At 41.7% G+C, this 25,658-nt stretch overlaps 1 protein-coding gene across 1 annotated transcript in view; it reads right to left on the bottom strand.

Moving 5' to 3' along the window:
• The window catches only part of LOC136867143 (growth arrest-specific protein 2), a 500,343-nt gene that overhangs the window by 218,934 nt on the left and 255,751 nt on the right, over positions 1–25,658 (bottom strand). Inside the window, exon 3 of the mRNA XM_067144253.2 lies at positions 19,253–19,469. Within this exon, the coding sequence (XP_067000354.2) occupies positions 19,253–19,469 (217 nt within the window). The remainder of the gene's footprint in view (positions 1–19,252; positions 19,470–25,658) is intronic.

Raw genomic sequence — 25,658 nt, 5'->3', positions numbered from 1 at the left:
TATTAAGATCGCCATATTCTTTTAAAATACGCATTTACTTGATTCCGGCAAGGTTTCTACAATAGCTGATCTTTTTATTGACCAAAATGTCAATTCCTGTCGATATTCTTAAGATCAAATTCTTCTAAGCTTTCATATTAGAGTGTTACTCCAGACTTCAGCGACTGCTCGAAAAATGGTCAAAAAGAATACAAACGGTACAGGTAACCTGTAGATAACAGGATTAGTGTGAATATAGGAGGCAGATTAACCGTTCCCACTCGTGGAGTGGCGAGTTCGAATTCTATTGAAAGCAATTCAGTCTTTCATGGTGGATTAAAAACCTCTCGTCTGGTTTATCCGTGAACAACAGATGACTGTGGTATTCTGGTGGAGCGCTACGTGCTTCAAAGCCTGAAGCAGATTGAACTTGCTGTCCACCAGATTTTTAGCTATTCTAATACGGAATATGGATGTCCTGAGCGCAGTTTATCTTCAGCAACTTTACCGTAATGTCCCCATGGATTAACAGATGAACATTACCAGTGATTTCCTTGTACACCCGTAGAAGAGCACGTCTCAGATGGGAATGTGATGGTGGAATATGGCTCAGAACAGGAAGTTATAAGCGGGAGTAGATCTAATTTTACCCGTATGGATTATCAGAATATCTCAGATAGATCACGGTATCCCCTGCCTGTACTACAAGGCGCCTGAACGGGGAACCCCCAGGGGCTATCAACTTGCGAGTGGGTTAGCGACCACAGGCCACTAGCTAAGTCGGATATTGTTCCCACTTTCTTGTACCACTTTCCCTGCTTTCAAATTTCCTGTCCACCCTCCCGTGTTCAATTCTTGTTCCCTTTCGACCTGGAAGGTATTATATTTGTGAGGTCATTTTCCACGCCCTTCGTGGCCCTTTCGTTTATTTTGCCAATACCCTCATTCTTCGAAAGGCGAGACCTCTTGCATTTCTGCCCTGATTAGTGTTAGGAGAGGACGGTTGCCCAGTTGTAGCCTACTTCCTCTTAAAACAATAACCACCAACACTTTCTCGACGAAAAAATTGCTCTAAATGGGTAGGAATATTTCTCTTTTTCTTCGTAACCTGTTTACCCTCCAGGGTCGGTTTTTCCCTGACCTGCTATGCTGAACAGGAACCTTGTGGAGGGATAGGAAGATTGGAAGGGACAGGCAAGGAAGAGGGAAGGAAGTGGCCGTGGCCTTAAGTTCGGTACCAACCCGGCATTTGCCTGGAGGAGAAGTGGGAAATCATGGAAAACCTCGTCCAGGATGGCTGCGGTGGGAATCGAACCCATATCTACTCAGCTGACCTCCCGAGGTTGAGTGGACCCCGTTCCAGCCCTCGTTCCACTTTTCAAATTTCGTGGCAGAGCCGGAATCGAACCCGGGCCTTCGGGGGTGGCAGCTAATCACGCTAACTACCACACCACAGAGGCAGACAGGAATATTTCTCATTATCCCTTATATCATAAGCAAAAGAGTGGCCAGTGACATCGGATAGCGTAGCAATATGAATGGTAAGATAAATGATATACTGTACAACCTTTTAATCATTTCTACCCTAAGCTCGATTTACCCATTGGCTTACACTTTTCAGTTTGTGTTTTACTTGTTTTTCATTATGATTTTCATCTACCTTTTTACTTTTATCCAAGGATGTAGTGGTGCCGGAACGCACCGGATCGGAGTGCGAAACCTATCTTCTAAGGGAGAACGCAGTCTGAAAACCATTTCGCTTTTACTTGGCTGAAGTTTCTTTGTTTTATAATATGTTAATGTTTGAAAACCTCCCGCAGTATTTTAAAGGCCCATAGTGAAGAACTTCAGAATCTAATCAGTACTGCCAACTGTATTTTTACCTGCACTTCGCTGTGATACTAAATATAACTTCAAACTTCCAGGTGTGACAAAACCCTTTTTTAATTAACAGAAGATTGAGAAACGTCTTCATTATTATTATTATTATTATTATTATTATTATTATTATTATTATTATTATTATTATTATTATTATTATTATTTACCAGATACTCTAGAAAATTATTAAGACGTATAATAACTAAATGATAGTGCTATTGAAAAATATGTTTATATGTTTTCTAGGCCTTCTGATTTTGCATTTTCTTCAAATAAACAGGGGTGTATCGAGACATATAAATACTTACAACTACCTAATTTAATGCAATTACATTCGTGTTTTAATTGGTCCAAAGCCCTTCTAAGCAATCCGTTACACGGATGGTTCGTATTTAATTTTGTTATTCCACGAGTAAGTCGGAAACATATTTGTTTCCAATACAACCCTGCTTTAATAATAATAATAATAATAATAATAATAATAATAATAATAATAATAATAATAATAATAATAATAATCGTATGGCCTCAGCTACCGTGTGCAGACATTTCAATTTGACGCCATCTGACTGTCTGCTCGTCAATTTCGACGTTCCGTTTTACTCTAGGCCTCCAATTAGATGGCAGACCGAGTAAACCGAAACTCTCTTGGGGTCTACGGCTGAGATTTTAATGAATTTTGTCGGGTAAACACCAAATGTGTCACCAGAGATCTTTTACATGCCGACATCGTACGACATGGAGTGTCGAATGGATTTTTTTCCGCCCTTCAAAAATCCGACTACCTCTGCCGGGTTTGAACCCGCTATCTTGGGCTCCGGAAGCCAACACTCTACCGCTGATCCACAGAGGCAGCTAACCCTGCTTTTATCATGACGAATAGAATACCTAATGTGATCACTCCACCCTCTCAACATTGTCGTTAGTGGCCCCGCCGGAGTGTGGCGCTGCATTCGCAACGAACCAGCTGCATAACATTTGCGCCAAATTGTCAACGAAGGTAATAGCGTGCGTGCGTGAAGTCATGATGATAGTTTTAACGCTTATCGAAGGAATTTTCTTGTTTTAATATTTTCCGAAAGTCTGTGTTATTATCTGTGCAATGCTTTGTATGTACAATCAATTTGTATTCTCTTATTTCCAGAAAATGTCGTACTGTTTCGTTCCTGGTTGTAAATCGGGTTGCGGAAGGAAACTTGATGGTAGACGATATTTTTACACCTCAAAAAAAGAAATAAACTTTCCGAAGTGGGCGAGACTTATTCCGATGAAGGATAAGCAACTGTCGGCCAAAAGCAGAATATGTGACCCGCATTTTTCCGCAATTATACAGGTGGACTGTTTCGTTGTGAATGGTGAAAACGTTGAACTTCCTCGTTATTCAAGACTGTTTATATATTTGAAGATTGGGAATGTGCTGTACCGGAGATGAGCCCCCTCCCCGATCCTTCGAGATAAAACTGTTTAGTTTTTCAGGTGGCCGAATATGTTGTTAGGAAATCCTCAAAATTTATCATGTGTATATCCTGGGTCCGTTTTTTCCGTCACGGAAGTGAAAGTCGGTTTTCAGTTCTTACGGAAATTAAAGATTATGGATCCGGCAGTGGCACGAGGTTTCTAACACGTCCATTTATAGGCCTAAGTGTGTGTGACATTCTTTTCCAGACTGAAACGAAAATTCATGAAAAACTGAGCTTGTTTAGGTCGATGTGGGGCGATATTTTATTCGAATGTCTTGACTCGATTGAGGTGATTTCAATTGTGCTATCAGGAGCTGGCTATTATACTCGTATTGAACACACACTTTGTATCTAAACTGGTCTTCCATTGTTTAAAGTGCCGATTCTTCTTCAGAGCCAGAGAAATCCACAGAGAGTTTCAAGCTCGACAATCTGCTAAGTCTACTCATAAACTATCAAAATTGGCCTGAAACTAGTTGTGGTGGATAATTTAAGTAATTTACTTTATTTGATGAATGTGTTAGTATTATTTGCGATCTGGTTAATGTTTAACGTTTTATGTGCTCTGTTCAAAAATTATTTTTAAGTACGTAAAGCACAATATTGCTTTCGCTTTTCATAATGTTCTATTTTATCTCGTGTGTTCTCTTATTAAAATCCAAAGATATTCCTTCGTGGGTATTAAGAATAGTATTTACAACTCTCTGACAGTATTATTCATAAGTCTAAGGAATTGGGTGTTGTATTTCGTTATTTACGTATCAGTGTAAAACAGCTGATCGTGTAGCGTTGGTGTTAGGCTCCACTAGCGCCGCTCTGTGAGAGCGCGCTTCAACTCGGTGAGTGATCTTACTAGACATTCTATTCGTCATGCTTTTATGTTCCGGACTGCTTTTATTTCTACCACCAAGCTCGATAGCTGCAGTCGCTTAAGTGCGGCCAGTATCCAGTACTCGGGAGATAGTGGGTTCGAACCCCGCTGTCGGCAGCCCTGAAGATGGTTTTCTGTGGTTTCCCATTCTCACACCAGGCAAATGCTGGGGCGGTACCTTAATTAAGGCCACGGCCGCTTCCTTCCCACTCCTGGCCCTTTCCTATCGTATCGTCGCCATAAGACCTATCTGTGTCGGTGCGACGTAAAGCAACTTATATATTTCTTATATATTTCTTGAGCTTTGCTTTCATTCTTCATTATATGTTCTTCAGATGTTATAGTATATTTCTTAGGTATCTTTAATTTTACAATAGAATAGTGTACTTCTTCTATAAGTATATTATCCTGTAATTTACGTGGTCAAGTGTAAGAGATGTTTTTGCTGGCGAGATGTAGTCTTTACAGTGCATTATGTCTCTGATATGGGCTAGAATACATTTGTTACTTTAATTGATCTGTCCGTTTCATCCTTCGCTTTGACAACATGAAAGTGACCGAGGAATGAGTGTTGCTAACAATGCCATTGCTTATGCAGTCAGTCCCTGTTATGAATGGTGTGAAAATATCGCTCATAGGGTCTGTAGATGCATGCATTTCAGTGGGCTTGGCTCGGTGAGGATAGCAACGGAAAACTACCTTACTCCTCGTTTCTCTAGTATGCTTCTTCAGGGATGCCTGGACTATCTATGACAGCTGTTGACGGAGCTGTGGAGGATCAAACCAGCCTTCGTGCTGAATACCCGACATAAAGAGAGGGCCACGAGCCCTAACTTCGCTACTGTTAAAAGTCAAAAATAAATAAATAAATAAATAAATAAATAAATAAATAAATAAATAAATAAATAAATAAATAAATAAAATAAGAACGGCATTCTCATTTCTTTTTACAAGTCACTTTAACATGATCGTATACATCACCAGTATACGAAACCAGAGATAGACGGAAACGAGATTATTGGTTACCCGAGTTCTTGGCAAGACATCAAGATTATGAAGTTGGATATGACTTTTAACTTCACAGTCTATACTTCCAGATTAATAAAATAACACGTGGGGAAAGATAAAGTTCAAGTGGTTCAAGACAGATACAGACACCAGAACATAAAGAACATTTAAATTAGGTGAGGGATAACATTAACCATCGAAGAAGTATGGATCAAGTCTCTTGGCGATTGCCCAGTAAAACACTTCACTAGCCTTAATAGCTCGCAGAATGTGTGCGACAGCGCTGGAGATGATTTCCTTTAAAGAATAACTGAATACATCAAGAATAAAATCTCTCTCATTCTAAACGGTGAATAAAATGCGGAATTCTGTCCACAATAACACCCCAGGGGCTCATAGTTAGTGAGGTGTACGCAGGGTATTCATATCTTCTTTTTCTCTTTTAGTGCATTATTCGTTCTGAACACTGGCTATCATCATGGCGATTTCAGATTTGTTGGCGGTGTCGCGGAACAGTTCTGCTGCAGACAATTGGTACCAGTCTCTCAGTCTCGCAAGTTCCATAACCAGGAAATTCGTCGGCATCCTCTATATGTCTCCACGAAGATATTCCCTTGCATGATGAGCTGGAGTATTCCACGCGAATATTCTAGCTTTCTTTGTGTGATGGTAATGAGCAGTTCTTTGATTAGTCACATTATCAACCCCTGATATTCTAAGAAACCGTCTATAAATCCACGGTTCAAAGTCTTCGATCTTCTTCTCAGAAGATGTGATGGCAAAAATATCACAAACCGAGACATTTATTTTATTACGTCCATTTTGTACAAATTTTGTCTAAATTTATTTCAATACGTTAAAAGTAGAATCTGGAAGGTTTTCCGTACTATTTACCCTTTTAGGGTAACCTTAGCCGGTAGAGTATAGTGCTTGTGAATCGTGAGCCGGGAAGTTCGAGTGGTGAGAACTTTCTTTCTGGATTGGATAGCCCTAAGCGAGGCTATATGATTGGATCCGTCAGAGCGAGCTGGGGGAGGATGATGATGATGCCTTTGTAAGGGCCTGTTTAACGCGGTAAACTCTCTGTTGCCTATTGTCTATTAGTTATTGTCTACGGTTATTTGCTACTGAACTACACTATTTGTAAAATTTAAAATATCTGCTAGTGGTTCAACGTCGCACTAACACATAGAAGATTTTCGGCGACGGAAGGACGGCTAGGATTGATAAGGTAGTGGCCGTGGCATTAGTTAAGATACAGGCCCAGTATTGGTGTGAAAATAGGAAACCACGGAAAACCGTGTTCAGGGCTGCCGATGGTAGGAGTGTCACATACTAACTGTTGCCTTTTGCCAATTATCTGATATCTTGAAGGTGTTGTTGAACTGCTATACTTGTTGCCTGTCCTCTTACGCAGGCGAACTTTGCCTCGATGAGCGGTCTGCTTTCACGTCACATATGAGTTCTAGGAGCAGAACACTTGTGTCTTGCGAAGTGGAGAGTAACGTTAAAACAGTATTAAAATCAGTGTGTGACGGTAAAATACAGTATGGGAGATATCTGGAACAAGATACTCTGTGTCAATGATATGTTTTGTGTATGGTTGCACAAATTCATGCAAGTGTGTCGCTTTAGAACTTGTTTGTCATTATCTGTCACTACAAATGGTAATAAATCGCCAGCATCTCGAGTCGCTACAAGGGAAAAGCTATGTTTTCCCATGGGCATTTCTGTCAGGATTAGCTTTGCTGTAAATGTTAAAATTAGAGGGGAAAATTCCCAGCATACCTAAATTTGAGTAGGACCAGCTGATATCATTGTTTTATACGTATGTAGGTGATACTATGCCAGATAATAGATAGTTGCCAGACAATAGATAGTTGATTTAAATTCAATGTAGACGAGTTATTTCAGGAGAGAAACCCTGGTACACTTCTCGTCCTTTTAGTAGTTTTCAAGGAGTTATGTACGGCCCGAGTCTGATGTACAGAACACAGTCTCATGTAGCCTACATGCCATGGGAGAGAAGATAATTTTCCTGTCCTATCAAAAAGAAATTCGAGGGATGCATTTTAGGTGTTGGTCAATGTCTAGGAGGACAAACTCCATGTAAAAACAAAGGTAACACTTAAATTTAACTATAGCAGTTCAAATGCCTCCGTCTCGTAATGCTGGATCTTGTTTTTTTTTTTTTTTTTTTTTTCTAGGGGCTTTACGTCGCACCGACACAGATAGGTCTTATGGCGACGATGGGATAGGAAAGGCCTAGGAGTTGGAAGGAAGCGGCCGTGGCCTTAATTAAGGTACAGCCCCAGCATTTGCCTGGTGTGAAAATGGGAAACCACGGAAAACCATTTTCAGGGCTGCCGATAGTGGGATTCGAACCTACTATCTCCCGGATGCAAGCTCACAGCCGCGCGCCTCTACGCGCACGGCCAACTCGCCCGGTCATATGAGTTCTAGGAGCAGAAGACTTATGTCTTGCGAAGTAGAGAGTAACGTTAAAACAGTATTAAAATCCATGTGTGACGGTAAAATACAGTATGGGAGATATCTGGAACAAGATACTCTGTGTCAGTGATACGTTCTGTGTATGGTTGCACAAATTCATGCAAGTGTGTCGCTTTAGAACTTGTTTGTCATTATCTGTCACTACAAATGGTAATAAATCGCCAGCATCTCGAGTCGCTACAAGGGAGAAGCTATGTTTTCCCATGGGCATTTCTGTCAGGATTAGCTTTGCTGTAAATGTTAAAATTAGAGGGGAAAATTCCCAGCATACCTAAATTTTAGTAGGTCCAGCTGATATCATTGTTTTATACATATGTAGGTGATATTATTCCAGATAATAGATAGTTGCCAGACAATAGATAGTTGATTTAAATTCAATGTAGACGAGTTATTTCAGGAGAGAAACCCTGGTACACTTCTCGTCCTTTTAGTAGTTTTCAAGGGGTTATGTACGGCCCGAGTCTGATGTACAGAACACAGTCTCATGTAGCCTACACGCCATGGGAGAGAAGATAATTTTCCTGTCCTATCAAAAAGAAATTCGAGGGATGCATTTTAGGTGTTGGTCAATGTCTAGGAGGACAAACTCCATGTAAAAACAAAGGTAACACTTAGATTTAACTATAACAGTTCAAATGCCTCCGTCTCGTAATGCTGGATCTTGTTTTATATTCCCATTTTGTATCTTTAAAACGGCGGGAAGGAAGCAACCGTAGCCTTAATTAATGTACAGCCCCAGTATTTGTTTGGTGTGAAAATGGGAAACAATGGAAAACCACTATCTTCCGAATGCAAGCTCCGTGTATGACAGCAACGTAGAGTATAGTATATATTATCTGGATAAGGGTACCGTGTGTCGATGGTACGATCTCTGTGACTTGTGTATGGTTACAAAAATTCATCAATGTGTGTTGGTTTAGAACAGGGCCTCTCAAACGCCCAAACTCTCACGCGTGCAGAGCGAGGTGCATAGGCTCTGTGCACTGTGCATCGGTACGCTTCGCCTCAACTCGGCTTGACTCGGATGGTGTAGTGTGCTGAGAGCGACGAAGCGTTTGGTGGTAGACGACGTGTTTATCAGTGAAATAGACTAGCGCACGACAACAACATAATAATGGAGCAACCTGTTTCGAAGAAAGCAAAGACTTCCGAAAGTCCATTTCAATCGAACTGGGAACTTTCGTATTTTTTTTTTGTTTGTTTGTCGTGACGATAACGCCAAATGCTTAATCTGTGGGAAGATAATTACGTGAGTAAGAAAATCATCTATTGAAAGACACTACAACAGACTACATTAGGAAAATTATTGTGAGAGAAAGAATTAAGGAAGTTGAAACAGCTTGAAGAAGAGCATTCTATATCCACAAATGAGTTTTGTTCCAGTGCTGTAGCATTTTCATTTTGGTTACGGGTTCTGCATTTTTTTAAAATTATGTTTACATTCCTCTCAAACATGTATGTGTATTTCTAATTCACTTTTTAAATTTTTTTAATAACACTGGTAACCTTGTCCCATACAACTGTGCGTCTCCGCTCACCACACGTAAACATTTCGCAGTGGGGGAGAAACAGCAGTGAAGGTGAGGAACGCGGAGACAGGCCGAACGGGGAGACAGGTGTAAGGAGAGAGGAGTGGGGGGTCTGCACTCTGGTCAACCAAGCGAAGTCGTCTTTTGCACCGTGCACAGTGCATGCACCACGCGCATGCACCCTGAGAGGCCCTGGTTTAGAACTTGTTCGTCACTGACCGTCAATTAATACAATTGCTCCTTTTTGTGTCATTGTATATTCTCATACTTCCTTCAGACTTAATTGGTTTCTGTTTCTTTCCACAATTTCCACCTCTCCTGAGCTTTTTCTTTCACTTCACCATTCCAGCACAGTGTATTTTTGCTTTACTTTTCCTGGTTTTTCTATCACATTCATGAAGGAGAAGCATCTTTGGGTTAAATATGGCCATATGGAAGGAGGGGGCAGGAAGAATAAGGAAGTAAACCGAAATGCCAGAACAGGTTGATCTACTACGGAGGATTAGAGGTACAGAAACACGGTACTCATGATCCTGTTTCTTGTGGAAGGAAATGTGGATATAGGGCCTATGTGCAAGAGGTAAAGCATATAGATGATAAGATCATTGTACTGACAATTAAAGTCTGTTACACGGAATCTGTGAATTATGATGACGCAAAATGCCACTCGGGAGAGGGCGGAACCTGACAGCGCACACTCACTTTACTTCCCCCAGCCAGTTTTATGAAGGAAGTAGGTGAGTTCAGATCGCTCTGAAGGTCCCATATGCCGCGTTTTACATAATGCAGATCGTCTCGCAACACATCATACGAAAAATACGGTGTGATGCACTTAGGATACAGTTCTTCTTCTTCTTTTGCTATCACATTTTCCCATACCTGTGGGGTCGCGGGTGCGAAGTGCGCAGCACGTGTGGATTTGGCCCTGTTTTACGGCCGGATGCCCTTCCTGACGCTAACCCTATATGGAGATATGTAATCACTATTGCGTGTTTCTGTCGTATTTGATATGTTGTATATTGTTAGAATATGATGAGGAGAGTGTTGGGACGGACACATACACCCAGTCCCCGAGCCAGAAGAATTAATCAGAAGCGATTAAAATCCCCGACTCGGCCGAGAATCGAACCCGGGACCCTCTGAACCGAAGGCCAATACACTGAGCATTCAGCCAATGAGTCGAACGCACCTAGCACACAGTTATTTGAAAATATTGGAATACATCTTTTTAAAATTCGGCATGGAACATGACCAGCAGCCAAATGGGTTCCGTCAACGTGTTATAGGCTCTTCTTTCACTATTCCTTTCGCACTGAATATTCATTGGATTCGCCATCCATGACGCTGCCGCGCAGAGGGCTTGTTTTCTCACTGCTGCTTAACAGATTCCGTGTACGGACTTTAATTTGGAAAAGGAATGTATTTCTTGTAAATGTCTTCTAAACTTGAAATTAATATCTAGAGAGGTTTTTTTGGATGAAATTGAGACATTAATACCAGAAAAAGGAATTTATTAACATTGCGATGACACAGGCCGTTTTTGGCAGGATAATGCCTTGTAGTAAAGAAACTACTATGGAGCAGCAATATATCCATGAAAGTTAAATAAGTAATATAAACATATATTGAATACCTAGTACGATACACACAGCTAAGGCCAAACCACCGACAAAGACGCATGAATACAGGCAGCAAAAAATGATATTCCTAAAAAGGACGTTCCAGACGACAAGGAAAGGTAATCAGAAATGAAAATGTACTGAAGGAATAAGGATGGAAAAATTAAGTCATAAATTGGAGACAATTCGACTGAGATGATCTGGACATAACTGCATGGATGAATGAAGAAATAACGTCAATATAAACTATGAAATTCACATGAAGGAAGAGACCAATGAAGACTCAGATTACGATGGATGGACCTGATTAAGAACAGTATAAAGGAACAGGATCTACACTAGAATATCGGGATAGTTAAGGAATGGTGGAAAGAGAGAAAATGGAGGGGAATCGATTTGCTCGGTCCTAGCCGCGTCTGAATAACAGGAGGGAACGTCGACGACGACGACTATGATGATTATGATGATGATGATGATGATAGTACAGTCTCAGGAATTCCGAAACTTTAAATGTTTTTAAGGTGAACCTAATACAGAGCTGGGTCTCGTGACATGCTAATTGAGAGTGTATTCCAACCTCAGTACAATGACTTCCACGCAAGGGGGTATTCTCTTGTGCCATTTGAAGTCTTCCTGTGACTGAGAAACAAATGACCAACCACCACGCTAACTAACAAGAGAAAAGAGCCGACCAATCGATATTCGTTAAGCGAGAGACTGTGTTCTGACACGCAGCCATTATCACCTCATTCACGGCCCTCCACTGCAATGACTAGCAATTTGTTCAATCGGCCGTGGCAGTAAATCACTTTTGTTCAATTCTGGCAGTATTGTTTTCTGTTCATCTGCCGAGGCACCCAGATAAATATTAAAGAAAAATTTTGAAGGACCAAAGACATTTCAACGCTAACAAGCCGAAAAGAATTAATGAGGAAACTATTTCAGTCTTCAAATACAAGACGAGAAAGTCTATTTCTCCAGTTCCTTTATAGATTTCAAATGTAACACGTTTGTAATGACTACTGGCTAGCTAAAGTGACAAAATGTTGTATACAGACAGATACTATCACAATATTTGAAAGACTAATGCGCAAGAATAGAAAATGATCTACATAAGAAAATTTCAAAGAGGGAATTGGATACAAAAAACACATACTGATAATGAACTGAAGATATTAAAGTACATTAAATTATTTTTTCAGATTAAGAGGGAATATGACAGTTCATCTCGTAGTTAACTGGAATAAGGGTTGGAGCAAAGACATAGGTATACATAACTACTCGCTTTAGGGAAACACTGTAGAAGAAGTACCTAATGAAGGCTAATAACAATTACTGAATACGAAATAGGCATAAACATAATTAGGGCTCGGAAGCTGAAGACCTGTACATTGCCTAAAAAACTGTAAAAAGACCTAAAAATGTCCAAAAAGGACCTAAAACTCGCAAAAAGGACGTAAAAATACGATTCAAATTCATTCATGATTTTAGTTTTAATTACATATTTAATGAAGGAATATTAATATGCAACATTCTGGAGGTATGTTACTACAGTATCGTATCGTATCGTAGTCCGTTTACCCTCCAGGGTTGGCTTTTCCCTCGGACTCAGCGACGGATCCCACCTCTACCGTCTCAAGGGCAGTGTCCTGGAGCTTCAGACACTGGGTCGGAAGATACAACTGGGTAGGTGGACCAGTACCTCGCCCAGGCTGCCTCACCTGCTATGCTGAACAGGGGCCTTGAAAGGGGATGGAAAGACTGGAAGGAATAGATAAGGAAGAGGGAAGGAAGCGGCCGTGGCCTTAAGTTAGGTACCATCCCGGCATTTGCCTGGAGGAGAAGTGGGAAACCACGGAAAACCACTTCCAGGATGGCTGAGGAAGGACTTGAACCCCCCCCCCCTCTACTCAGTTGACCTGAGGCTGAGTGGACCCCATTCCAGCCCTCGTACCACTTTTCAAATTTCGTGGCAGAGCCTGGAATCGAACCCGGACCTCCGGGGTTGGCAGCTAATCACACTAACCACTACACCACAGAGGCGGACATGAAACTACAGTATATGAGTGAAATACTTCCTTTTTCAGGCATTATATATTTTTAGATTAACATCATTTAAAAAAAAGAAATCCGTATTTGTTAAACAAAGTACTTGCAGAATTAAGAATGAAATGCTTTTTCCAACTAAATGAATTCAACGAACCAACAATGGACAGCCTGGAGGAAGAAATTGAAATTAGTGTAACTAAATCATATTTCGCTCCACCTCACTAGGGTTCCAGAAATTGGAATTCGTAAATCTTACCTCCATTCGGTTTGCAGTATATCACAATAGTCATCTCCAGGTTCCTAGGTGTAAAGGGTCTTCGTTTTTCAGACAGCACGTTGCAAAACATCAATAAAACGTCTCTCCACATCATCAACCGATATTAAGGGTTCATACTTGAAGCACGTGAGATCTTCCTCTTAAAAACACTCACATCAGCATTTTCTCCTTTCAATATTTCACTTATCTTGCACATAATTTAATACCCCGGGTTTTTCAAGTATTAGTGTCATTTTTTATTTTATTTCATTTTTATTTCATTTTCTGCCTTGCTACAGAAAATATGTTTAAGAGGTGATGGATGAACTAATGATGATTCGAATTGAGAATGAGCTATACAAATGTAGTCAAAAGAAGGTGAAGTTACAAAAAAGCCTATAAAACCCATAAAAAGGACTAAAAAGGACCTATGAAACCAAAACGCCGAAAAAAGGCACACAAAAAAGGGGGGCAAATAAAACCCACCATTTTCTGGCCTGACGTGTCCCATACTGAACACATATTAAGTTGGGCCACGTCTTCGGACACTCGAAAAGAAAAGGACTTCTCCTCAACTTATGAGCCCTAATCATAATACATTAATACTAGTTTAGAATTGTTAATACAGAATTGAGAACCCATGAAAGCTGTGTATATTGCGCGTAACTATCAAGAGCTTAGAACTGTAAGAAGCAAAAACCGGATACAACAGCGCACAAGAGCGATCTGGGTAGGGTAGGGTAGTACACTAGTGTCCAAAAGTTAAGCATAATCACTGAACGAGGCCGTACCACCTGATAGGAATGTCACACGTATTGCTGAACAAACGGAAGCTGACTCACACACCATATGTCACACAACTTGTCCAATAAACAGTGTCAGAAAGGTTCTGATAGCTAAGGTACACTTTGGACAACAACTAACAAAACTTCGTAATGTCTTCCATAACAAAATGTGATGTTAATAGGGTGTATGGTTACCCCTAACGGCCACACATGTTTCTCAGCGACGTAGCATGCTCTCTCTCAGATGGTCCAGAGTTCTTGTGGCAGTCGATCCCATTCCTCCGAAAAGGCAATGCGAAGGTCTTGGAGGGTCCTTGGTGGAGGCTGACAGGATGCAATTCGCCTCCCCAATGCATCCCAGGCATGTTCTATAGAATTCAGATCCGCAGACCTCGCTGGCCGCTCCATGCAATGAATGTCTTCCCCAGCCAGAAATTCATCCACCAGAGCAGCGCGGTGCGGTCGGCCATTATCGTCCATTAAGAGGACGTCTGGACCAACCGCACCTCTGATGTGGTCTCAGTGCCTCATCCCTGTATCTCCGAGCGTTAACAGTGTTCCTCGGACGACCCATGAAGATGTACAGGTCCGTATGGCCATTCAACATGATGCCGCCCCACACTATGACGCCAACACCACCATACTGGTCCCGTTCCACGATGTTTCTGTGATTGTATCGGCTACCCGGTTCTCTCCAGATTAATGTACGACAGGAACCGTTTTGCAAACCGAAGCGGGATTCATCTGTGAAGAGCACATGCCTCTATTCATTCATTCATTCATTCATTAATTCATGGTCCAGTTTCGATGTTGACGGCTCCACAGTAAACGGGCCTGTCTTTGTGCTGGAGTGAGCAGGACGCACACCGCTGGACGTCGGGCAAACAGCCCTGCTGTTCTGAGCCTCCGGTACACAGTTTGCCGCGAAACGGCAACCCCTGAGACGGCTGCAAGCTCCGCCGACAATTGTCTTGTAGGTGCACTCCGATTTCGTCGGGCGGTTAACGCCAGATATCGGTCCTGCTGTGGGGTAGTTACACTTGGTAGACCTGGTACTGGCCTACGACTAACATCTCCTGTGTCTCAAAATCGTCTCCAAAGCCTGGAAATGACACGTTGTGGCACATTCAAGGATACGGCGACTTCGATCTGTGTCTGGCCTGCTTCCAGGTGGCCAACTATTCTACCCTGCAAAACGGGGTCCAAATGGCGTCCTTGTGCCATTATGTTGTCACGTTCACCACAAGGCTACACTCCGCACACTATAACAGGGCAAACACGGCTGAGGGAATATGGGGCGCAGGCACTGGCTGTGTTTACCTTGCGGTTACACCGCTAGTCAAACCAGGGAACACTCCATTCCTAAACAGAGCGAACACGTAAGTTTGTTAGGTGCATATGTCGTGCGATTTGCGGTCTATTTCCCGTTGCTCTGCTTACTCGTAACTTATGTTTAACTTTTGGACACTAGTATAGTTTAGCTGCTACTGGGCCCTGAATCTGTACAAAGTGGACCAAAACATGAGTGCAATTTATAATTTCTCCATGTAGCCTATCTTTTATCCTGGCCTGGTTAGCACAAGAATAGGGTCCAAATGTAGAAACTAAATCCAGAATCGGCATGGCATGAAGTGTGTTTGTGAAACTGAAACATCTTGTGTGCGAGCCCAACCTTCGATTCGAAACTCGTCGTGGTATCGTGATGTGTTACCTGTATTGCTTTATGGTGTCGAAGGATGGATACTACAGGCTTCGTCAATGAACCCTCTGCAGGCCTTTGAAATCTAGATATATCGCGAAATGTTGAAGATCCCATGGGTAAACCATAACGCCATGCACGATCCCCAACACCACCCGAAAATACGCTGTTCAGTAGCCTAAATTTTGAGCACTTCTTGTAGACAAACATGACTTCAGCTAATCGAAGTAGGATATAGCTAGAAGTCATTGCCAGTAATTCCAGTACAGCTTTGCAATGTTTGCAGTACGTAAATGGATCGACATTAACGTCTGTTCACAGGAACGCTTTGTGTAGTTTTTGGGTGTACTACCCACACCGCGATTCTTCTTCTTCTTCTTCTTCGTTTTGCCTCATGACTGAGGTGTCGTGACTATCATAATATTCAGCCATCTAGCCGATGAACCATACTCCGCCATTCTTCCCTATCTAAAGCTTTCAATGTGGTTGCTCTGAGAGAACTCTGTAGGGGGCCGTTCACCATGTCAATCCATCATGTTGGTATTTGTCCTCGTTGTCTGGTACGATCCGCTGGGAGACCTTACACGATAGACGAACTTTTATCTGAAGTTAGTTCAGGATTGATGTGTTCGTGCGATGAGCTGCCCAAGGAATCCTCAAAATTTTCCTCCACCACCACATTCTAAAGCTTTCTTTCCATTCACAATCACATTTCAGGATGGTCCATGTCTCTGCGCCATACAAGAAGACTGAGAAAACTAGAGATTCAACGAGCTTCTTTTTTGCATTGATGGTGATGTTATTATCTTTCCAGATCTTCCGCAGACGGATCATTACTATTTTATCTGAGGGCTGGTTCGAGTTTCACTAAGCTTTCGTGATTACTGATTACAATTGAGATGGCGGCCCCGGTCTAGAAAGCCAAGCCTAACGGCCAAGAGCATTTGACGTGCTGACCAGATGACACCTCATAATCTGCAGGCCTTCGGGCTGAGCTGCGGTCGTTTGGTAGGCCAAGGTCCTTCGGGGGTGTTGTGGCACGGATTTTTTGTATAGTAATACTGCTAGAAATTACAAAATCTTTGCCATCTCCTATATGCTATACTCATAACGACCAGGATACATATTATACTGTGCATTTCGTGATACAGAACTTTTTTTCAATTTGCTTTACGTCACACTGACACACACAGGTCTTATGGCGACGATGGAACAGGAAAGGGCTAGGAAGGGAAAGGTAGCGACCGTGGCCTTAATGAATGTACAGCCCCAGCCTTTGCCTGCTATGAAAATTGGGTAATCACGGAAAAACATCTTCAGGGTCGCCGACCGGTAGGGTTCGAACTCAGTTTGCCGAATGCAAGCTCACAGCTACGCGACCCTAACCGCACAAATAAATATAAATTTCGTGACGGAAATGGCTTTTTAGAGGTTCTCAATCTGCATAGCCTTTATCAACGCTGGAATCGAACCTCTGGCTTCAGACGGAGTACAGTCTGGCCACCCATAAGCTGATACAGTTTGTTGCACAACACTTTTACCCAAAATGTTGATCAATAACATAGTTTAGTACTTATGCGTGAAAGATCACGTCAGCACTCTGCATAAGGAAGTGTTCGACACGATAGCAAGACAAGATATGACTTTCTGTTGGCTAATTTAGAGCTAACCACCTACCATACATGGCCATTGTTTCCGCCATACGCGAGGCTAGAGTTAATGATGAATAGCCTCCTCGACAGTTCAAGGGCAGATATTACGTCAACATTCAACTATGAATTCCATCAAAAGTTCTGAACGTAAGTTCATGCCAATGAAATACCTAACAACCTTTAAGAGGAAGGAGCTCGGCTCCGAATGCTTTGTAGTCAACTTCATGGGTTTGCAACTACTGATCTTCATGCGAACCAAGTACGACTAAGAATTGTAGCTTAAATAACCGTTAAACACGAAAGACAAAATATACTATTGTATGATTGTATATCCAGGGATGGCGAACCTATGACACACGACTTCGTCAGACAACATACTTTTTTTTTTTTTTTTTTTTTTTGCTATTGGCTTTACGTCGCACCGACACAAATAGGTCTTATGGCGACGATGGGACAGGAAAGGGCTAGAACTGGGAAGGAAGCGGCCGTGGCCTTAATTAAGGTACAGCCCCAGCATTTTCCTGGTGTGAAAATGGTAAACCACGGAAAACCATTTTCAGGGCTGCCGACAGTGGGGCTCAAACCCACTATCTACCGAATACTGGATACTGGCCGCACTTAAGCGACTGCAGCTATCGAGCTCGGTAGACGACATACTAACAACCTTGAATGTTTTTAACATATACCGGTAATAAATATGTCGGAAATTTAGCAACATACTGTAGCATATATTAATATTACGCTTTAATAAAGAAGTATGTCTCAGTTTTATGGCCATATATTATTTTTTTTTACAAATGTTATTATGTTAAAGCAAAAATACACCTTATTCTTAAAATATACCTGTTTAAAAAATGTAATTTTCAGTGATGTTAGCAAAATAAAATCATGAATTATTCAATGTAGTCAGATGATGGGTTTCATAATGGTTTTAAAGAAAAATAGCCAGTAGCACACTAGACAGTATAAAGCAATAAACAAGACCTTAACTGACACGCTAGTCGGGAAATAGTGAGTTCGAACCTCACTGTCGGCAGCCCTGAAAATGGTTTTCCGTGGTTTCCCATTCTCATACCAGGCAAATGCTGGGGCTGTACCTTAATTAAGGCCACGGCCGCTTCCTTCCCACTCCTAGCCCTTCCCTGTCCCATCATCGCCATAAGATCTATCTGTGTCGGTGCGACGTAAAGCAACTAGCAAAAAAAAAAAAAAAAACTGACACGCTAGTCGGTAAAGGTTTACCACCCCTGGTATATACTATAATGTTAAAATTACAAGGTGAACTGTTTTTGAAAAGTCCTCTGAGTACTGTTGTGTCACTATTCAAAGGAACGAGTTAGCATGTAATATATCTTCATAAGTGTTTATAATTGCCTTCCAAAGCTATATAGTGTGGTCGGTAACAATATGAACCGCGTATCTGATGGTCGTACCTTATAAATATAAATAACAACAACAACAACAAAAGTCGATATCGCACGCCGTCGCTGAAGTTGGCCTATCATCTTTTCGCGGGAGAAATCGAAAGAGCTTTGCGAAGCGATGTTGTTACGTATGCACGTGGCTTTAGACCGGACAGAGACCCGAGCAGAGAAATCACCATCAAATAAAAAAGCACCGTGCGTTTTAACCGGTGTCGTCGTAGCCTAATTGCTATGGCACGATCCTGCCTCCTCGGAAGTCCGTGTTCAAATTTCTCATCTGGCGAAGTTTCTTTTTCTTCGACTGGTGCTGTCAAGCCGGTCTTAAAGAGTTTTTTTAGCAACACCGCCTCGCAAAGCCCATTTGAATTCCCCGCGAGGTGATCTGACTGGGTAACTGAAAAAATGATAACTGCGCGAAATATTGAATTATTTTTCCAAATTATTTATCAGCGTGACCGTCCCTCTAACGCTCATAGACCTGGTTCACGTTATTTCCGACCATTCTGTATACGATGGGACGGGGACTTACCGAGAGTCTTGTTGAGCCAGTCAGCCAGGTCCTCCTGCAGGGGGAAGAGCTGGCGGTGCTGGGCCGAGGTAATGCGGTCTTGGAAATACTCCACATACTCTTGCTCCGTCTCTGGGACGGGGACAGCTTGCTCGGCGGGTAGAGACGTCGGTCCCCCACCCCCGGAGCGTCGGTATCGTCCCGACAGCATCCTGGCGGGCGTCATGGACAGCCCGCGCTGCAACAAAAAAAACACCATTGCTATCAATTTGCTGGTGAATGTTAAAACAAAAAGTAATTTATTATCGAAGAGCAGGAGCCGTCAGCTTGGCAGGCTAGAATTCGCCTGCACGAACCTGCCCAACAACGACGTATGGACGTGGGGAAAAGGGGGAATGAATTAGGTGATAACAGCGGCGTCCTGCCAGGCAGTCAACCGTAGAATCGGTACCGTATTTTAATACTTCCAATTAAATCAAATATGCTTTATTTTAAGGAAAGGATATACGAAATTACTTTTCATTTTTGGACAGGAATCATAAAACATTGTTGTTATTAAAATTAGAAAGAAATAACTACTTTTGTTTTAAAATAATTTTGAATAATTAAAGCAAATGTGTTTTACTTTTAAGGAAAGGATATGAAAAATTACTTTTCATTTTGGAACAGGAATCATAACACGTTATTCTTACTAAATTACTTTAAAACGAAATAACTGTTTTTTAAATATTTGTGAGCATGAAAACCCTGATCTTTTCTGTAGCATATTTTCTTTTTAATCCACCTAAAAAGTGTATTTGGAAAACAAAATTAATTATTTCTCTTGATACCTACAGTATGACATTAAAAAATAGTGTTTCTTTCAACAAGAGCAAACTAAATTATTCTATTAAAATGTAGTCAATTCTCTATTTACTTTCCACGATATCAAAATAAATCATATTCTAGTGCATCAAAATGTAGAGACAAATGACATAAAGTCTAATAAACTAATTAAAATAACAGTATGATAAAAGTAAATCTCTGTCAATCAACCCGCCACTGTGCATTTCAGTGAATGAGCTGTCTTCGCCCCCATGAACGAACACCGCTACTCAGCTGTCGACGCGGTGTACAAAGCCAAACTACAGGCCAGATGACGTTCTTCATTCAAGAGCAAAGAAATACATTCTTTTTTTGTAATATTTAAAAATGTTCTGGAATATCACGCAATGTAGTGGGTTCCTCGTCGTGGTCCGCAAGAACAGTGAGACTGATGCATGTCTACACCTTTAAAAAAATGAATATTAACATAATTTGACTTAGAACAAACAAATTGTTGTTGTTTGAGTCATCAGTCCATAGACTTGTTTGATGCAGCTCTCCACGCCACCCTACCCTGTGCTAACCTTTTCAACTCTATGTAACTACTGCTTCCTACACCTGCTCTAATCTGCTTATCATATTCAAACCTTGGTCTACCCCTACCGTTCTTATCACCTATACTTCCTTCAAAAACCAACTGAACAAGTCCTGGGTGTCTTAAGATGTGTCCTATCAGTCTATCTCTTCTTCTCGTCAAATTTAGCCAAATCGATCTCCTCTCACCAATTCGATTCAGTATCTCTTCATTCGTGATTCGATCTATCCATCTCACCTTCAGCATTCTTCTGTAACACCACATTTCAAAAGCTTCTATTCTCTTTCTTTCTGAGCTAGTTGTCGTCCATGTTTCACTTCCATACAATGCCACGCTCCACACGAAAGTCTTCAAAAACATCTTTCTAATTCCTATATCAATGTTTGAAGTGAGCAAATTTCTTTTCTTAAGAAAGCTCTTCCTTGCTTGTGCTAGTCTGCATCTTATGTCCTCCTTACTTCTGCCACCGTTAGTTATTTTACTACCCAAGTAACAATATTCATCTACTTCCTTTAAGACTTCATTTCCTAATGTAATATTTCCTGCATCACCTGCCTTCGTTCGACTGCACTCCATTACTTTTGTTTTGGACTTATTTATTTTCATCTTGTACTCCTTACCCAAGACTTCATCCATACCATTCAGCACCTTCTCAAGGTCCTCTGCAGTCTCAGATAAAATAACAATATCATCGGCAAATCTCAAGGTTTTGATTTCCTCTCCTTGGATTGTGATTCCCTTTCCAAATTCCTGTTTGATTTCCTTTACTGCCTGTTCTATGTAAACACTGAAGAGGAGGGGGGACAAACTGCAGCCTTGCCTCACTCCTTTCTGGATTGCTGCTTCTCTTTCAAAGCCCTCGATTCTTATCACTGCAGACTGGTTTTTATACAGATTGTAGATAATTCTTCGTTCTCGGTATCTGATCCCAATCACCTTCAGAAATTAACTCTCCATTATTAAATATTGCAAATCGGAAAATGTGTGTATGTTTATATCCATTGCCAACAGAACAAATATGGTCCAGACCATCATAGCTCAATCGGTAGAGTATCCGACGTGAAATCGGAAGTCTAATGCTTCGGTTCCCCCGATACCCGGTCATTCGTTTTTGTTTTGTACTTAACATCCCTTCAACATCTATATTACGTACTCTACACAACCTAATTAGCTGAAAGTGTATTCCAAGTACAACGCGGGTATGCAAACTAAATATTCATTTTGTATTTATGATCTTTATTATTATCTGAAGGTCATTAATCCGATGTAAACGTTGATTTCATCAAATATATCATAAGAGGGAAAAGCTGATAGACTGGCCGGCCTTTGTAGACTCGAGAAAACTAAGTACTTTATTAACATCAAAGAGGCCAACAGAGAGATATCACTAGAACAAGCTGAGTACAGCTTGTTTGCACTTACATGGGCTGGGCTCCACATTATACAGCTTTACTCTCCGACCTCTCCACGCCAAGTCATTTTCTCTTCCGACCCGGACGATAACAAGCCCGCGAAGCCTACGGTGTCTTTCATTTTAGCGCCTTCCATGGCTCTTTCTTTTGTCAGTATCTTAATTCTTTAAAGGGCCAGATCTTTTCATTTTTTTAATTTAATTTCTCGATTTGGTCCCGTAACATTATTATCACCACAACCTTAACATATTCGTATTACCTATAGTATTTGTATTGAGAATGAGACCAGAAGAATTACAATAAGAATAATTTATGGACTCAGCTATCGTGTGAGGATGTTTGGATCTGATGTCATTTCGACTGCTTGCGTGTTGTTTTCGACATTCCATTTTACTGTACTAGAAGGCGGAGTAGCCGGAATCCTATTGGGCGACGCATGGCTGAGTTTTAATTCATTTCGTGGGGTGAACATTAAATGTGTAACCAGAGATCTTTTACATGACGACATCCTACGACATGGAGTGCCAAATGGATTTTCACCCTTAAAACATCCGACGACCTCTGCCTAATATAAACCCGTGGTCTTAGGGTGAGGATGCCGATACTCTACCACAAAGTAGGAATGAGTTCGGAACTTTATAGTCACCATAAATGATGGATTTTGAGCGTTTACGTGACGATGAACATTCAGAAATGAGTATAAGAATATGATCAACGGATGCAGAGTGGTCTAAGAGTTTTATGCAAACTGCAGTTTACAGACAATGTAAAATATCGGTCCCTGTTCCCATACAGGACTAGTACAGCGATATGTTCGTGTTTAATCTCGACAGTACAGATGGTAATTCAATGACAGAAACAGTAATGAATGGATAAAACGATCACAGCTGTGAATAATACGTTAGAACAGGAAGCATTTACTAGTATTAAGCCTATGAACAGATACTACAACAGAGACTGCGAACTTCCCACTGCTCGCTGGCTTCATCCTAGCTAAGGAACGCAGCTCTCCTGTTAAGAAACCAGGCCACAGAGAGGCAGTTTCAAATCCCGGGCACTTCCTTTCTTTATACAGCCTGTTACAGTTGACATGATTTCCAAAGAATGGCTTTTTCTATTTAGTCCTGAAATGGTCCGTTTGTATTGATGTTACGTAACGTGATATTTGTGAAATCATGATTCATCCGAAAAGAAGACTATTGACAAAACGACTGCATCACTGCACATTTTGTGTAACATCAACTGAGAAACTATTTCCCAAACATCGAAGTCAGATCATGGAAATTCTGAAAAAATTGCAGATGAAAGTTATTGTTATTGTTAGGCGATGGCCTTCTGACCCCAACTTGGCAGGTTCGATCCTGGCTCAGTCCGGTGGTATTTGAAGGTGCTTCAAATACGTCAGCCTCGTGTCGGTAGATTTACTGGCACGTAAAAGAACTGCGGGACTAAATTCCGGCACCTCGGCGTCTCCGAAAACCGTAAAACGTAGTTAGTGGGACGTAAAAATCAATAACATTATTATTCTTTGGTTGGTTGGTTGGTTGGTTGGTTGGTTGGTTGGTTGGTTGGTTTGGTTGGTTTTTCCCCTCAGACTCAGCGAGGGATCCCACCTCCACCACCTCAAGGACAGTGTGCTGGAGCGTGAGACTTTGGGTCGGGGATACAATTGGGGAGGATGACCAGTACCTCGCCCAGGCGGCCTCACCTGCTATGCTGAACAGGGCCCTTGTGCATGATGGGAAAATTGGAAGGATAAGCAAGGAAGAGCGAAGGAAGTGGCCGTGGCCTTAAGTTAGGCACCATCCCGGCATTTGCCTGGACGAGAAGTGGGAACCACGGAAAACCACTTCGAGGATGGCTGAGGTGGGAATCGAACCCCCTCTACTCAGTTAACCTCCCGAGGCTGAATGGACCCAGTTCCAGCCCTCGTACCACTTTTCAAATTTCGTGGCAGAGCCGGGAATCGAACCCGGGCCTCCGCGGGTGGCAGCTAATCACGCTGACCACTACACCACAGAGGCGGACAACATTATTATTAATACTCCCATAAGAGATGACTGGCTGATGTTCATCTGTTGTACAAGTGCCTATGTACCAATATGAGGGACATGCGGTCGCAGCTAAAAATATATCGTCATTATGACGAGACGTTGTAGGAGTATCTCTAATTAGATGTTTCTTTCCAAGTGCCCCAGTTGAACACGAACGTTGTTTATGGCTCCAGAATGTATTGGCTGTCAGATTTATCCAAATCGTGTGTGATGCAGGCGTTGCGACTGTAATGACTCCCGTCATGTATCTCCATGTATGGGTAACATATCGACGAATTCGTCATTGGAATATGTCGCGAGCGTAGATTAGTAAAAGCAATTACGTTCGTTCCCAGTACACGGATGAATATAAGCTTTGTGTTGTGGACCTTTTAATAGCTATGGAGTCCAGGAAGCATGCATGGTTAAAAATAACATTGTGTTACCGTACATAGGACAATGAAGCTGTTAATATCATAAATGGGATGTGTCTGTTCAAAATGTGTTATTCCCAGTTCAACTTATTTTCGTTAGTATTTCGTTCACATGCATGGAAGGAGTTGAATACTATCGAATACCATGAGTAAATCCATGGCTGTGACAAATCCATGGCTGTGACAATATGGAAGCTGCTGGGGTATGGGTGGTACTGAGTAATGGCATTCAGAGCACGACTAGTGGATCTGAGTGTTATGAAAGGTGTTGCTCATAGGGTCAGTCGTGCTGCAATAGCACTTTCTGACCCAGTGAGGAAAGCAATGGCAAACTACCTCACTCCTCGTCTTGCCTAGTACGCCTGCCATTGGTTTTTGCGGTTTCCTTATAACCGCATAACCTGTAGTGGTGCTATTTGAGGATCCAACCAGCCTTTGGGCTGATGATCCAACAGACAGACAGACAGACCATGAGTAATTCAGACCAATACGGTGTCATTCTTTAAAAGTAGTACCATACCCGATGTGCCTTCTATTTCCTTGCATTTTTCTACAACTTTCTTAGCGTGGAAGTACCTTTTGAACAGACACCTTTAAAATATATCTGCATTCAAAATGTGGATCCATTCTCAGATCTCAAAGACCGGTACATTACCCATTCATCCACAATGACGACATACTACTTGCGCGCAGGAAACGCGCTACTTATAGATATCCCTCGACATTTAATTTCCGTGTCATGCCTCTGATTTATGTTTTGCAGCGTTCATTTTAGTATCATAGCAGATCACTTGCATTATGTCCGGCTCTACGACTAAATGGCTAGCGTGCTGGCCTTTGGTCAAAGGGTTCCCGGGTTCGATTTCCCGGTAGGGTCGCGAATTTTAACCATAATTGGTTAATTCCTCTGGCACGGGGACTGAGTGTATGTGTCGTCTTCATCATCCTTTCATCCTCATCACGGCGCGCAGATTGCCTAAGGGCATCAAATCAAAAGACCTGCACCTGGCGAGCCAAAGTCCTCGGACACATCCCGGCACTAACAGCCACACGCCATTTCATTTTTCACATGCATTATAACAACACATAATAAACAGTATGTTTATTTATTTATTTATTTTTGCTAGTTGCTTTACGTCACGCCGACAC

Source organism: Anabrus simplex, chromosome 3, assembly GCF_040414725.1.
Source record: "Anabrus simplex isolate iqAnaSimp1 chromosome 3, ASM4041472v1, whole genome shotgun sequence".
Lineage (NCBI taxonomy): Eukaryota > Metazoa > Arthropoda > Insecta > Orthoptera > Tettigoniidae > Anabrus > Anabrus simplex.
This window is presented reverse-complemented; position numbering and strand designations above follow the sequence as displayed.